The sequence below is a fragment of the Ursus maritimus genome, unplaced genomic scaffold (genome assembly GCF_017311325.1).
Source record: "Ursus maritimus isolate PB19 unplaced genomic scaffold, ASM1731132v1 scaffold_6, whole genome shotgun sequence".
In the NCBI taxonomy this organism is placed as follows: Eukaryota; Metazoa; Chordata; class Mammalia; order Carnivora; family Ursidae; genus Ursus; species Ursus maritimus.
Window position 1 is genome coordinate 72,999,797 of NW_024426774.1, and position 13,498 is coordinate 73,013,294.

At 39.3% G+C, this 13,498-nt stretch overlaps 1 protein-coding gene across 1 annotated transcript in view; it reads left to right on the top strand.

Moving 5' to 3' along the window:
* Nucleotides 1-13,498, top strand: part of LRPPRC (leucine rich pentatricopeptide repeat containing) — a 106,713-nt gene that overhangs the window by 88,978 nt on the left and 4,237 nt on the right. Inside the window, exons 31-36 of the mRNA XM_008699814.2 lie at nt 619-707; nt 4,248-4,452; nt 6,410-6,549; nt 6,681-6,796; nt 9,274-9,348; nt 11,518-11,602. Of these exons, the coding sequence (XP_008698036.2) occupies nt 619-707; nt 4,248-4,452; nt 6,410-6,549; nt 6,681-6,796; nt 9,274-9,348; nt 11,518-11,602 (710 nt within the window). The remainder of the gene's footprint in view (nt 1-618; nt 708-4,247; nt 4,453-6,409; nt 6,550-6,680; nt 6,797-9,273; nt 9,349-11,517; nt 11,603-13,498) is intronic.

The window sequence follows — 13,498 nt, forward strand, 5'->3', positions numbered from 1 at the left end:
GTTTCAAATTAAACAGCTGGGACAAGATTATTGGGTGAAATTTTTAATTTTAAAGTAACAATGGTTTTAGTTCTGCAGCACGCTCACCTTTAAAAACTGTATGTATCTAGATGACAGAAATTTGAAAATTAATCAACCAAATGATACGGTGTTAGTTAGTAATATGCTTTCGTTTATATTTAAAATATACAGTGCTGAAAATAAATGTTCATTTTTGTTGCCGAAAGAATAGTTTTACATTTTATAATTATGGTGAATGTAGAGAAAAGAGGAAAAAGTATCCAGCTTAGGATACAGCGGAACAATGCAGGGCATGCAGTTATTTTATCATCTAATATGTCAGCATTCAAGAATCTGAACCGATTGTTTAAAAAAAATCTTGTACTTTGTTTCTTTTGTTGCTCATTTCCAACTTTGTCATCTGTCAGAATGCAAAAAAAAATTATCCTTCTATAACCATTGACAGGATAACACAAAAGCTGTCTCCAGGTCGATATTTTGCAGCAATATTTTTAACATACGAACAGTAGTTTTTATAATTTCACCTTGGTGCTCAACCATTTATTATCGTATCAGAAGCATGTCAGTAATTCCTTTCTAAATGTCTGCTTCTTTTAGCGCTGAGACCCACATCAAGGGCTTCACACTGAACGATGCTGCCAACAGCCTCCTCATCATAACGCAAGTTAGGCGGGATTATTTGAAAGGTATGTCACAATGCTTGACCTTTACGTCACATTAATGCCTCTGCAGATTTTTCTTGTAACGCCCTTCGAATACTTGGATAAAGGAGTCCATTTAGCAAATTACCTGCTTATCAAGAGCCTTTTGTGGTAGCTGAGAGACGTAAATTACTGTACATGCATTTATAATACAGCTTGAATATGAATGTACTTGTCATTTGACCACTTAGTCCAGTTTCCATTCCATTTAACACAAGATGGGTTTTCTTAAGATGAATCACAGCTCTTCAGACATGCAAAATTTGTGTTCCAGAACGAGAGAAAGTACAGGCTTTCAAGTGCGTTAAAATTCACAGCACAAGTCATTTTGCTTTGGAAATTAACATACTTTAGAGCATCTGAAACAATTCCCAGCAGTTGTTTCTTGCATATTGTGTTGGTTGTGTGTGAGATAGCAAATGAGTTAAATTGAGTGTTAAATGTGTGGGATTGTGCACCAAATGATTATAATATTGATTTTTAAAACTTAATCTAATACTTTTTCAATAGTTCATAATACCAACAGCAATAAAATACAGTGTTTGTTTGGAGTTTGGAGTTTAGCGTTTTTCAATTAATGTTAAGAAGATAACCCCAGAAAGCTGCTGAGATGACTTTGGGGAGGACTGGAAAGGGGGCTGTTTGTTTGATGGAGGGTATTTGTGGATCCGGAGGTCTTATGAGTGAGCTCCCAAGGGGAAAAAGGATGACTCTCTTAAATTTAGGTAAGCATCTTTTCTCCTTGGGCTTTACATTTGAATTGTAGTCAATACAGTAAAACCACAGTGTTGCCAGTACCACAAAACCCACCAGAAAATCTTTAAGGAACGTTGAAATACAAGCTCTCTGTTCACTGTGGTATCTCCTTTATTCCTTGGTCTGTAATAATGATGTTATTCCTCACTTGCGTATTTATAAAATAATTTCACATCCCTGAGAAGAGGTTGCTAATTGTGCAGCTTTACCGTTGCCTGTAATACCTAAATGTGCTGGTCTTTCGACGTCCTCCTAATTGATTAGGACTGAGTATGTAAGTGGTGATTTCTCTTTTTCCAAAATGTCTACCTCAGCACTCCCCAGGCAGGGCCAGCCCAACCAGACAGCCCTTCTGAGCAGAGCTTGTTACTAAAACTTCAAAAGCATTCATTTTATTTTTGATTAAAAAAAAAAAAAAAAAAGCCTTTTGTCAAGTTGATATTTTATGTAGAAGTGATAAACATTTTTAAAACATTGAAAAGTTAAACTTGCTCCCCATATAAATAAGCCTGTATATTTCTGTGGACATGGAGATAAAGATACAACACTTTTTAATTTCAAGGGGTTCATTTTTGAGCTGAATCTGAACTGAATTTGTTTAACCTGACTCCTGTCCTTCACTTGTGTGTTGGGTGCCCTGTGGAAACTACAAGAAACTTTATGATGTGATTTCACATCTATTCTTCTCAGCTGTTCAGTTCAGCTGGAGGTTGGCTGAGAATAGGAGCCGTGACACCACCGCCTCCACCCCCGCATGCCGCTTCCCGCGGCTTGCCATCACCTAACCTGTCGTTAGAGGACGGGGATCATCGGCAGGGATGGGAGTGGCGTTGGCACAGTCCCCGGCTCCTTGTCTTGCTCTGTGGCTGACTAGAGCTCCCAGTTTGTGAAATCCCCTTCTGCTTTTCAGGTTTCTTTTTCTCCGTCCCATCTAAAACGAAAATGAAGCCAGTTCAATCTTAATGTAATTTTCTGAGCAAATCCTGTTCTGGAAAATTAACAGCTGATTTGTGGCACCTTTGGAACACAAATCAGTATTAATAGGAAATTCAGGTGATTGTGAAAAGGACTCAGGGGGAGAATGTGAATGGGTATACCATTTTGGGTGTCCCTTAGATCCTAAACTATACAGAAGGCGAGTCCCGTTACGGGAATTTGATTTAGGTTCTAAGGTCCCATGTTCCTTTGGGTAGAGGTAAAATGATCAGCTGTCCCGGTCCTTCTCTCTCTCTTGCTTACACGTGCACCTTAGATGCAGGCTCTGGGGTGTTGGATTCTGGGGTTGGTGTCTAGCAATATGACCTTGGGCAAATTAATATTTAAACTCTGTATCTCAGTTTCTCACCTATAAAATTGGTACTTAGCTCAGAAGGGTAGTTGTGAGCGTAGCTGTTTACTGTGGCTGCATGTAGTAAACGCTCAACAAAGGTAGAAAAGGTCCAGTTTACGCTAGTTACTGTCATCTCTGTAGTTATCTTATTTTTGTTCCTCTTGATCCAGTGGTGAGAAGATCCTCCCTAGCGGACAGTACTCTTGGTTAAAAGAATATTTTTAAGTTGATTATCTGTGTATGACTATCAGTTAAGAAGATTTTATCAAGCTTTTTTTTTAATAGATTATATTACTAAAATAATATAAATAACATTTTTTGTTTCTAATATATACATGAGTATTTATAAAATTTTGGTGAATGTGCCTTTTAAATGACCTATTTTCTCTTTTCCCACTTGAGAATTACTGATTTAGATTGTAGATTTGGGATTATTTAAAAATTGTTGACTCAGTAATAAACACTGAACACATTATGTTTCTTACTATAGCACTTTTAATGGCCTGTTTAATTATTACCCTTTCCCCATTCTTCTGTAGGAGATAGGTTGTTCTCATTTGGAAGCTGCCTCCAGAGTCTTAATGTTTTCTAGGTTACGTTGCTTTAATTTCGAAAAAGCCATGAAGTTTTTCTTGGCAGCGGTAGTGGTGATTGTTATGCTAAGTATTACATTTTCCCTCCAGGCTACCACTTTATCTGTAATGTAATGATTTCGCTACACTGGCACATGAGTCCGTAAATGGAAAGGATATTCCATATTTATCCATAATCAGGTACTTACTCAAACAAGCAAACAAACAAACCTGTGACTGTATCCGTGGGAATCTGATGATCTTTATTTTCTTTGAAAAATGAGTGCAAGTGAATATCTCCTAAGTGTCCAGTCATGTAGGATGAGTTTGTTAGTGTGGAAGTTGAACGGCCCAGGTTGGCTGCTGTTGCATAATCGATCCTGTTTAGACCAGAAAGAGACATTGTTTTCAAGGAAGAATCTTTGGGCTATTAGAAGATTTTGATAATCAGGTAATTTTGAATGTAATAAAATCCGGGAAGGTATGAATGTGGTAGAAGTTACAATATTTTGAGAGACTCTTTAATTTTTAAAATTCTGATTTGTATTTTTCTGAACTTCCAGATTCCTTGAAATCAGTCACTCAGTGTTATCTCTGAAGGGGGCCCACATTCTGTCAGTAGCATTTGTATTTTCTCTCTGATTATTTAAAGAAGAGATTCTCTGGTCTCTGATATTTTATAGTCAAATCATTCTTTTTTTTTTAGGTTTCTCATAAAGTATTAATATTTTCTGCAATCTAGAATAAATTATTCATAGCTTTTTGTGTGTAGCCATTTGGTGCTCGTATTTAAAAGCTGGTTTTCAAAATGCGTTAGGCAGTACGGTTCATAAAAGAAAAACTCTGTCTCCTGCTCTTCTTTTGTAGGGGCTCTGACAACACTAAGAACAGCCTTGGATCTGGAGCAGATACCTTCTAGGGTGGCAGTGACCCGCCTTATTCAGGCGTACGCCTTGAAGGGTGACGTAGAAAACATACAGGCGATTCGGAAAATGGTAGATGGACGCGAACATTCAATTGGACTTTCACATATGGTTTTCATCAATAACATTGCTTTGGCACAAATAAAGAAGTGAGTATTTTCAGCTTTTCCTTCGCTGGATACTGGAGGGAACGTTATCTCAAATACCACCTTTTAAAAACTTCCTTAGGCTATTAGAAACCCTATCAACTGCAGAGGAAATATCGATGCCAGTTGCTGATTGTTCTCTATTACGGAATAATTATATGTTACAAAATGTGTTTTAGCTTTAAATTAGACATTAGAATGACATTTATCAAATTTTTACATCCATGAAACTTTCTCCACCGTCGATAACTTCTCTCATTCATACCCGCCGGGCCCCTGTTGTTGAAGCACTGACCCAAATGTGGATCATGAGTTCATTTCATTGTCAGCAGCACTTGAGGGTGGCACTCTACTAGAACATTGTGGAAGCAGAGAGACACGTGAGCTCGTTAGAAGTACACATGTCCGTTTTCCCCACCATCCTGTCCATCCCCTCCTGTCAACACACACCCATAAAAAGGGAGGTGTTTACAGGTGATTCTCTTCCCACCATCTCTAGATTCCTTAGTAGACTCGCCACTGTATAGAAGTAAATAAATACTTGATTTTTATTAGCCTGGCTAGCAGAGGACATTGCTCAAGTGAAAGATTCACGGGACGATATGAAACTCTTCGTGATTTGAGTGTTCTTTAGTAGTTCACCTCACCTACAGTTAATGGGTTGTGACTATTAAAATGTAATGTTTGTTTTTGCAGGGGTTTCTGTTCGCATTTCTCTGGGCAGAGAAGTTTTGTTTTTCCCTTTTAAAACTGCTTCCCTCCAGATAGAACTTAAATGTTCCCTTAATCAGAAAATGTAGATATGTTAAGTCAGAAGATCAAGGAAATTATCCAAGTAAGATCTGGATGAATTTTAAAATGTTAACCATATTAAACAGTTGTACGTGATGTGGAGAATGTGTTTTTATTCCCTGTTAAATAATTATCTCACTAAAACCCATAAGAGAAACGTGTTGTAACAGGGCATTCATTTTTATTAGAGAATTCTTAGTGTTAGGTAAGAATTCCAACATAAAATTGATTATTTGGATTCAGAGTGCCATATCATAGCTAAGGAGTACCTTGACCAAAAAGATAATCACACAGATCATTTTTATCATAACTTGTTATGTAAGGCTAGGTCATTGATTTTTTTTTAAAAATGCAAAGTGTAAAGATACTTTTTTCTGAGAATTTTAGTATAAATTGATTATTTTTCAAATGTTGTATGATGTCCGACAAAAACAAATTGATATGATGTGGTTGAAAGACATGAAAGTAGACCTTTGGGCGCCTGGGCGGCTCAGTCGGTTGAGCATCTGCCTTCGGCTCAGGTCATGATCCCGGGGTCCTGGGATGGAGCCTCAACGTCGGGCTCCCCGCTCGGCCAGGAACCTGCTTCCCTCCCTCCCTCTGCCGCTGCTCTGCCTACTTGTGCTGTCTCTCTCTCTCTCTGTCAAATAAATAAATAAAATCTTAAAAAAAAAAAAAAGTAGACCTTTGAAGACGCCGTTAGCGTCTGAGAATCCTGCGGTACTACACACGCTCTTCACCTCGTGCGGTGGGGAGTAGTGGTTGTGCATCGTAAAGCCAGAGTTACAGCGCTTAAATAAGTTCTCGTGTCATACCCAAAGAGCTGCAAAATCAAATTAGATATTTAAGCCGAACTGTTTTCTTAAGTTACCGTCATTGATTCTTCTGTAAGTGTTCAGTCCTGTCTCTCGAGCAGTGTTTTACAGTAAGCGACTACTTCAGTTATTGTAGCACGAGCTGCCTAGTGATCGCTTTTGCCACCTACATGTGATTGCGTTCCATTTGCGTAGTGGTTTTTATCCGGTTAGTGGTATTTATATTTCCTTTTTTCCCTGAAGTATTTGTATATGTGAATCTCTAAGTTCTCATACAAAAACTGCCTGCAATATTAATACAAAAGCAAAGAGGTTTTGTTTTGTTTTACAATTTATTTTACTTTGTCTTACAGCAATAACATAGATGTTGCAATAGAAAACATTGAAAATATGCTTACTTCGGAGAACCAAATCATGGAACCCCAGTACTTTGGCTTGGCATACTTATTCAGGAAAGTAATAGAGGAGCAGTTGGAACCAGCAGTTGAAAAGAGTACGTGAGCTGTTCTTGCTAAAGAACACGGAAGCACATTTTCTCTCTGGCGAGGCTGGACCAGATGTCTTTTGTGGTTGAGTTACACCACTATTTAAACAAAAGGTTTCTCTTACCTGTTACTTTTTCAGTAAGCATCATGGCGGAGAGACTGGCCAATCAGTTTGCAGTTTACAAACCTGTCACCGATCTTTTCCTTCAGCTTCTGGATTCAGGCAGGGTGGATGATGCCAGAGCTCTCCTACAGGTAATGAGCAGTGGGGCTTGGGGCTTGTGAGAAGTAAATGGAGAAATTACCAGACCTAGGTGTGGGGTAGGATACCGGAAATGGAGCATGGTGCTGCTAGCACCTTTACATTCGGTGTGAGTCAAGGTCTCATGACAAGGGCTGGATTGTAAGTTGGAGGTTGCTGGTTTTAAAGATGCCAGTCCAGGCTAGAAATGCCCTTAGGTTTGAAGGGGAGTGAGGGAAGGCGTGTTTTGCTGATTTAAAGACAAATGTTTTTGTGCAGATAGGTAACGCAAAACCATTCCTTTGATTTCCTACTTTAATTTCTCTAATGCTCTAAAGACTGTGCATCACCATGGCAACACAGTTTGCAAACAAAAAGTAGGAAATGTTTGCTTTTCAAGTACAGCTTCTCACTTGAATACTCAAACATTCTCAGTGCCTTATTCAAGGTTTATTAAGAGTTGAATTTGCTTTCTATTCACTTGTGTGTCACAGACACATTAAATGACAAATGCAGGTCTCTGTGGCCCGCACTTTCAGTTAAATTAGCAATCTTCAGGGAGGGAGACAACTGCATTCATGCCATTTTAACAGCACTAAATATAAAGCTGTGCCAAGTGCCGACAGAACGGTGGGTGATCGGAGCTGCCACTGGCAATGTACACAAACAGGCCCCGCTGGGGAGCCCTTCCCAGCAGGTGGCAGTCAAACAGTCACCGTGATCCCGCCAACGGCTGTGTTTGTGTAGACTCCCTGTGTCAAATTGAGGCCTGGGACCAATTTCTGATAGTAAATAGTATTATATTCAGTTCCATTTTTATAGTGTGAAACATGGTAAGTGGTAGATAGGGAAGGGGAAACTGCACCCCTGTGCTGGAGCTCTAGCTTTGATCCTGAAAGTTCATCTAGTTTGACAGAATCCAAGCCCTATTTAAAAGGAGTTCTTGGGAAATTTCTCTGTGTGAACAGTTTTGTAAAAGGCGGAAATTGGCACTCGCCTCTAAGGCTTTTTCACTTTTTGTTCCCGGACAGAGAGAGACTCCAGCTAATTGGGAATGTTTTGGTTTGGTTTGGTCCGGTTTGATTCCTTTTTTTTTTTCCCCCTCCTTTCCCTCCCCCCCCCCCTTTTTTTTAACAGAAAAGGCGGTTTATCGTTGATAGGGACTCCAGGAATCTTTTTGTTGTTTCCTCTTGCTGCCTTTAAATGTTAAAAGTTCCATTTGAAAGGAATAAACTCTAAGGCTTTATCTTGGTGTGTACATATCTAAGTGTACCTACTAGGGGGATGTGCCTCTCTAATTACGCATGTGATAGTCCTCGTTCCATTGTAACACACTATTTTGATCGTTCTTTAGAAAGTGGCACTTGCTGTTTCATCTGCCAGCTTGTCCTGAGCCGTCACCGTCCAGGCGCTTCCTAGACTGCACGCTGACAGCAGCCTCGGCTGGGAGGCGGCGGGGCTGCTGCCTGTGCCCTCCGGGCTGCACTCACACTTCGGCCTGTCTCAGGCACCTGATGACAGCTGTGTGTTGATGCAGCAACCACAGTCTTTCGTTGTCATCCCTTCCGTAGACGGAGGCTTCAGATGATAAACCCTTTACCCATCCTTTACCTGCTTGTCAAACAGTAAAAGATTATTCTTGCTGCAGCAAAGAATACTTTATTCACAGATGTCGAAAACATCAGTTTATAATGTAAATGTTCTGTGTGTCCCCAAAAGTTCTTTTTATACTATTCGTTTTAGTATTGACAATGTTTTAAAGCTTTGAAAGAGCAATGTGCTTTTAGAAACTTAAAAGAATGACATCTGTGATGAGTGTAAACTAAAATATTGTCTTGCCATATTTGATTTCACTATAGCATCTAAGATTGGATAGACACTTGATTTATCTGGTCTGTCATATAAACTTTTTTTTTTTGAGTTTAACTTTTGTCTCTTTCTCAAGCGCTGGCTGTCTGTTGCAATGAAAGCCTTTTATAAAATAGAGAGATTGAAATCAGTCCTTTTGTATGCATAAGTGTAGGTAATTATACTTTAAAGAGAACTTGCTTTGTACATTTTAATTTTTATAAAGAAACGAGCAGTTATCTCCCTGACACCTTATTAAATGTATAATTAACCTTATGATCCCTAGCTCACTTGTGAATGCTTGGCAGAATAATTGGAGAGGAATAGTGCTTCTTTTTTTCCTCTTTCTTTGCAGTCCTAAACCTTATTCTGTGATTATTGAAGCATTAGTTTAATTTTTCCCTTTTCTTTTTAAACAAACTTTATACTCACAGCGCCAAGGGCGACATACTCGCGAAAGCTCGGCTTAGCTCACATTTGTTTTCTGTTTTCTTACTGTACAAAAATTGGTTGACTATTAGGCCTTCCCATTGGTAATGATACATTACTGTATTATTGTGAACTTTGTTAATTGGAAATATTCACCTTGGTCTACTTGTTTATCAAAAACCTTCATTTACCGAATGGTGTTTCCGATTTTTAGAGATGTGGTGCGATTGCAGAACAAACTTCAATCTTCTTGGTGTTCTGTCTGAGGAGCGCTCAGACACCAGGAAAGGTACTGTGCTTGACTTGCTGACACATCAGGGATGCTAGAAGCCATCTTGTTCAGGGTACTGAGTTTCACGAAAGAGCTTTGGTTCAGTACCTTACCTAAAAACACTATAGAGACTGATGATTTTGTTTGTCTCTACTTGTTTACTTTTTTAGATGTTGATACAGAGTTACTTCTGGCTCCTTTGTTTTGTTGTACAGGGAATGCAAAAGAAGTTCATACACTGAATTCCCCGTTCATGTAGTTGTATGAGAAGAGCCCTAAGAAAGGGCCCTTACAGGGGCGCCTGGCTGGCTCAGTGGGTGGAGCATGCGACTCTTGATCTCAGGGTTGTAAGTTCAAGCCCCACACTGGGTGTAGAGCATACTTTAAAAAAAAAAAAGAAAGAAAGGCCCTTAAAAATGGAAGATAAAAATCCTGTTGCGTAGGTCATTTGGTCCATTTAACAGTGGGGAAGCAGTGCAGAGGCACATGTCCCACTGCAGAGTGTCTCTGTGCTGGTGGCTACTTCTGGCCGTTTCTCAGGTCCAAGCCACCAGGTAGATGAGCCACTTGGCTTTAAAACTCGCATGTGCTGCAAATTCGTGTTCTCTATTTGTATAGTTACCTTATTTACACTAAAAGCTGTGTGTGTGTGTGTAAAACCAGAAGCAAGTCCTAGTTTTGATGTTAAAAAAAAAAGAATAAAACATTTCTAAAAAATTTTTATAGATCTGATTTTACCTATTGGGTATCACGCATCCCATTCTTGGTTTATTTGGGCACATACAACGTTTCAAACTGAGTGTCAGTTGTAATGTTTGTTTTATGTGAAATATTTGGTTTCCAGTCTGAGAGGTCTAGTTCTCCTTAATTTCCCCCACACTGCCACCCTGTTTTAGCGTTTTTGTTTTTTTCTTAAAGATTTTATTTATTTATTCGACAGAGATAGAGACAGCCAGTGAGAGAGGGAACACAAGCAGGGGGAGTGGGAGAGGAAGAAGCAGGCTCCCAGCGGAGGAGCCCGATGTGGGACTCGATCCCGAAACGCAGGGATCACGCCCTGAGCCGGAGACAGATGCTTAACCGCTGTGCCACCCAGGCGCCCCACGTTTTTATTTTTTTATTTTTATTTTTTTTTAATTTACATAATCGCACTTTTTTTACCTAATTGACTTACATTTATTTACAACAGACAGCTTTTCAGAAATACTTAGCTGCCCTTTTCTTTTTCCTTTCAAAGAGACTGTTTTTAAAGTTGTGATTAAAAAGTACAAGAAATCTAAAAAGCACTTGTCACTCTACATATGGGTCTCTGCCCATATGCCAGATACCTACTGCCTTGCCCAAAAGGTGGATAGAAGTGTACAGTAACACAGCTGCTGAAAACACTGCCCCGGGGGACTTTGAATTGTAGAAAGTCCTGGGAGGATGCAGGTCCAGTTATATAGATTGACTGAAGAAGCGTGTAAAAAGTGAATTAGGATTTTTAAAAATTCCAGTTACAGTGTCTAGCAAGTATTTGACAGCAGAATAAGTAAGCCAGATGCAGTTTCTTTTGTGAGATGGGAACATGGCATATAAAATCATATAAAATCCACCGTCGATTTATCCAGTAATATCAGAATGTGTTTAGATATCACTAGGATGTGGCAGGTCTGTACTCACTACAAGAACTAAACCCATAGGTGTGTCCAGATAACCTCTGAAAGTAATCAAGTAAACATTCCAGTGAGATCTGGAAATCCTCTGTTTATATACAAAGCAGGGAAAACTTCAGAATGTTTGATTGAATGAATTCTTCACATTTTATTTAAAAATCTTGGCACCTGGAGATACAGTTACCTCTTTCTACTCTTTGGGATCTTGTAACTTCTTGGTAAGGTTGACAACAGAAGCAATCTTGATGATATTTTATTTATTTATTTTTCTTTATGATATTTTAGAAAAACATTCATAGAAGTGCGAATGGAATTTCATTAACTTTTGAAAAATGCTTGTTTGTTTTGGCTGTAAATTATTAAATGAACAATAAATACTAAGATCTACAGAAGGGGAAAAAGTTAATTAAAATTCAGTAGACAATTGTGTTGTAATTGTTGTGAAGATTTCCTGATACAATGTCCATAAATCAGTGTTTTATTTCACTCTTCTTTCGAGTTGTGGTAACTTTGCCTATATTTAATTTCCTAGGCATCAACTCTGCGATCTTTGTTAGAATTGATTCCTGAATTAATTGAAAAGGAAGAAGCATACACTTCAGTCATGAAAAGCTATGGTAATAAGTTTAATCTGACTTTGTTATTTAAGTGATTTAGATATTTGTAGCATAGTCAACTCGGTTTTCAGTTTTGTCAAAGGCGGTAATTCTAAATATCAGGCAACTATGATATAAATAATTGATTTAGCTTTAGAAAATGTTTTATTTTATTTTTTTTTAAGATTTTATTTATTTATTTGACAGAGAGACAGCCAGCGAGAGAGGGAACACAAGCAGGGGGAGTGGGAGAGGAAGAAGCAGGCTCATAGCGGAGGAGCCCGATGTGGGGCTCGATCCCACAACGCCAGGATCACGCCCTGAGCTGAAGGCAGACGCTCAACCGCTGTGCCACCCAGGCGCCCCTAGAAAATGTTTTAAAACTATATTTAAGAAAATATGTAATTATTCATAGAACTTTAACATAAAAAAGTATCACTGAGCATCTTCAGCGGGGCCCAGATTCTTTGAAGAGGACCCCAGGCTCCCAGAAAGACTTGGAGGGTCCCCTTAGGCGTATATATACTGGGAAGCAATCCAGTCTCCCAAGGCCACCTGAAACATAACATGAAATAGGTACATAGTTGAGACTGTCACGTGACTTGCCTTCTTGCTCCTTCAGTACCCTCACCACCTGCTTACACTTTTGAAATAAACCCCTTAATTAAAAAGCGGGCCCCAAGATTTTACTTTAAATCACAGTGGAAATTCCAGTCTTTTAAGCAGTTCGTTCCCCGATTGCCAGCTCATCACACATGAAAGGGAACCAGGCTATAAAGTGTTCTCAGTAATCAAGATAAATGTAAGCATTTCATTTCCTAGTTATGATCACCGGTCCATCTGCCACCCACTGATTTGCTCACCCGAGGCAAGGGGTAAATAAAGAATTGCTTTGTTGATTTTATTGTTGTCGGGACAACAAACTGCAATCAGAATTAGTAACTTGGTTCTCTGTTTTCCACCCGTATGAGGGGACCGTGAGATATTTCAAAATAGAGGCAATAATCATAAAACCTCTTGAAATTCCATTAGGGGGTTGGGAGATGTTAAATAACGAGTACATACCACGAACTAGTGCCAAGACGGTATAAAACTGCTACTAAATTGTGTAATCCCACTTGGGAATTGGGACGGGGAGGAGCGTGGAGACCATGAAGGTGTGGTGAAAGGCAAGATGGAAGAGTTTTCGGAGTAGCTTCCTGGAAAATGGTAGAGCTTGAGCTGAGCTCTTGACAGTGGCAGAGAAAAGTTTTGCCCTACAGGGACCAGTTTTCCTGTAGGCAGGAAATTGACTTCCCCCAGACTGCAAAGATCTGTTCAAGCCCAGTGAGAACTGGTGAGTCATCCATGCTCGCTCCCTTTTGGGAGATTCTTGGATCCTAGGATTGACTTCTTCCATCCATCCTGGGGGCTCGCCCTGCTATGCTGGAGTTGGGATCGGTTCTGCAGCACTGTTGTAGGGTAGGGGATTGTTAGGTGCTTAGTTGTTGACAGTCTAACGCAAAAGTGAAGAGTCAAACTACCAGCAGTAATTGCTAGTAGAGCCCTTGTAATCTCAAGCGTAAACCTGCAAGTGAAATTTCTACACGGCAGCCACAGCTGGAGAGCCAGCTGAGCTTAGCCCCTAGGCTACTTCATCAGCCATTTAAGTGAAATAAATACTAGTGTAACTTGTTAATGTTAGGTAGATGTGTACAGTTTCTTTATGCAGATAATGTAATTAGAATATTTTTTGTTACTGTAGCCAAATATATTCCTCGTATTTGCTTATTTTATCGTAGAACGTATTGCCAGTCTTGGTGGTGGTGTTTAGCTGATGATCTCTATCTTGATGTAGGTCTAGATTTCCACATAATTTACATGACCCCCACCACAACAGTCCTTGAATTCGCTTGATTTCAAGTGTGGTTTTAAGCA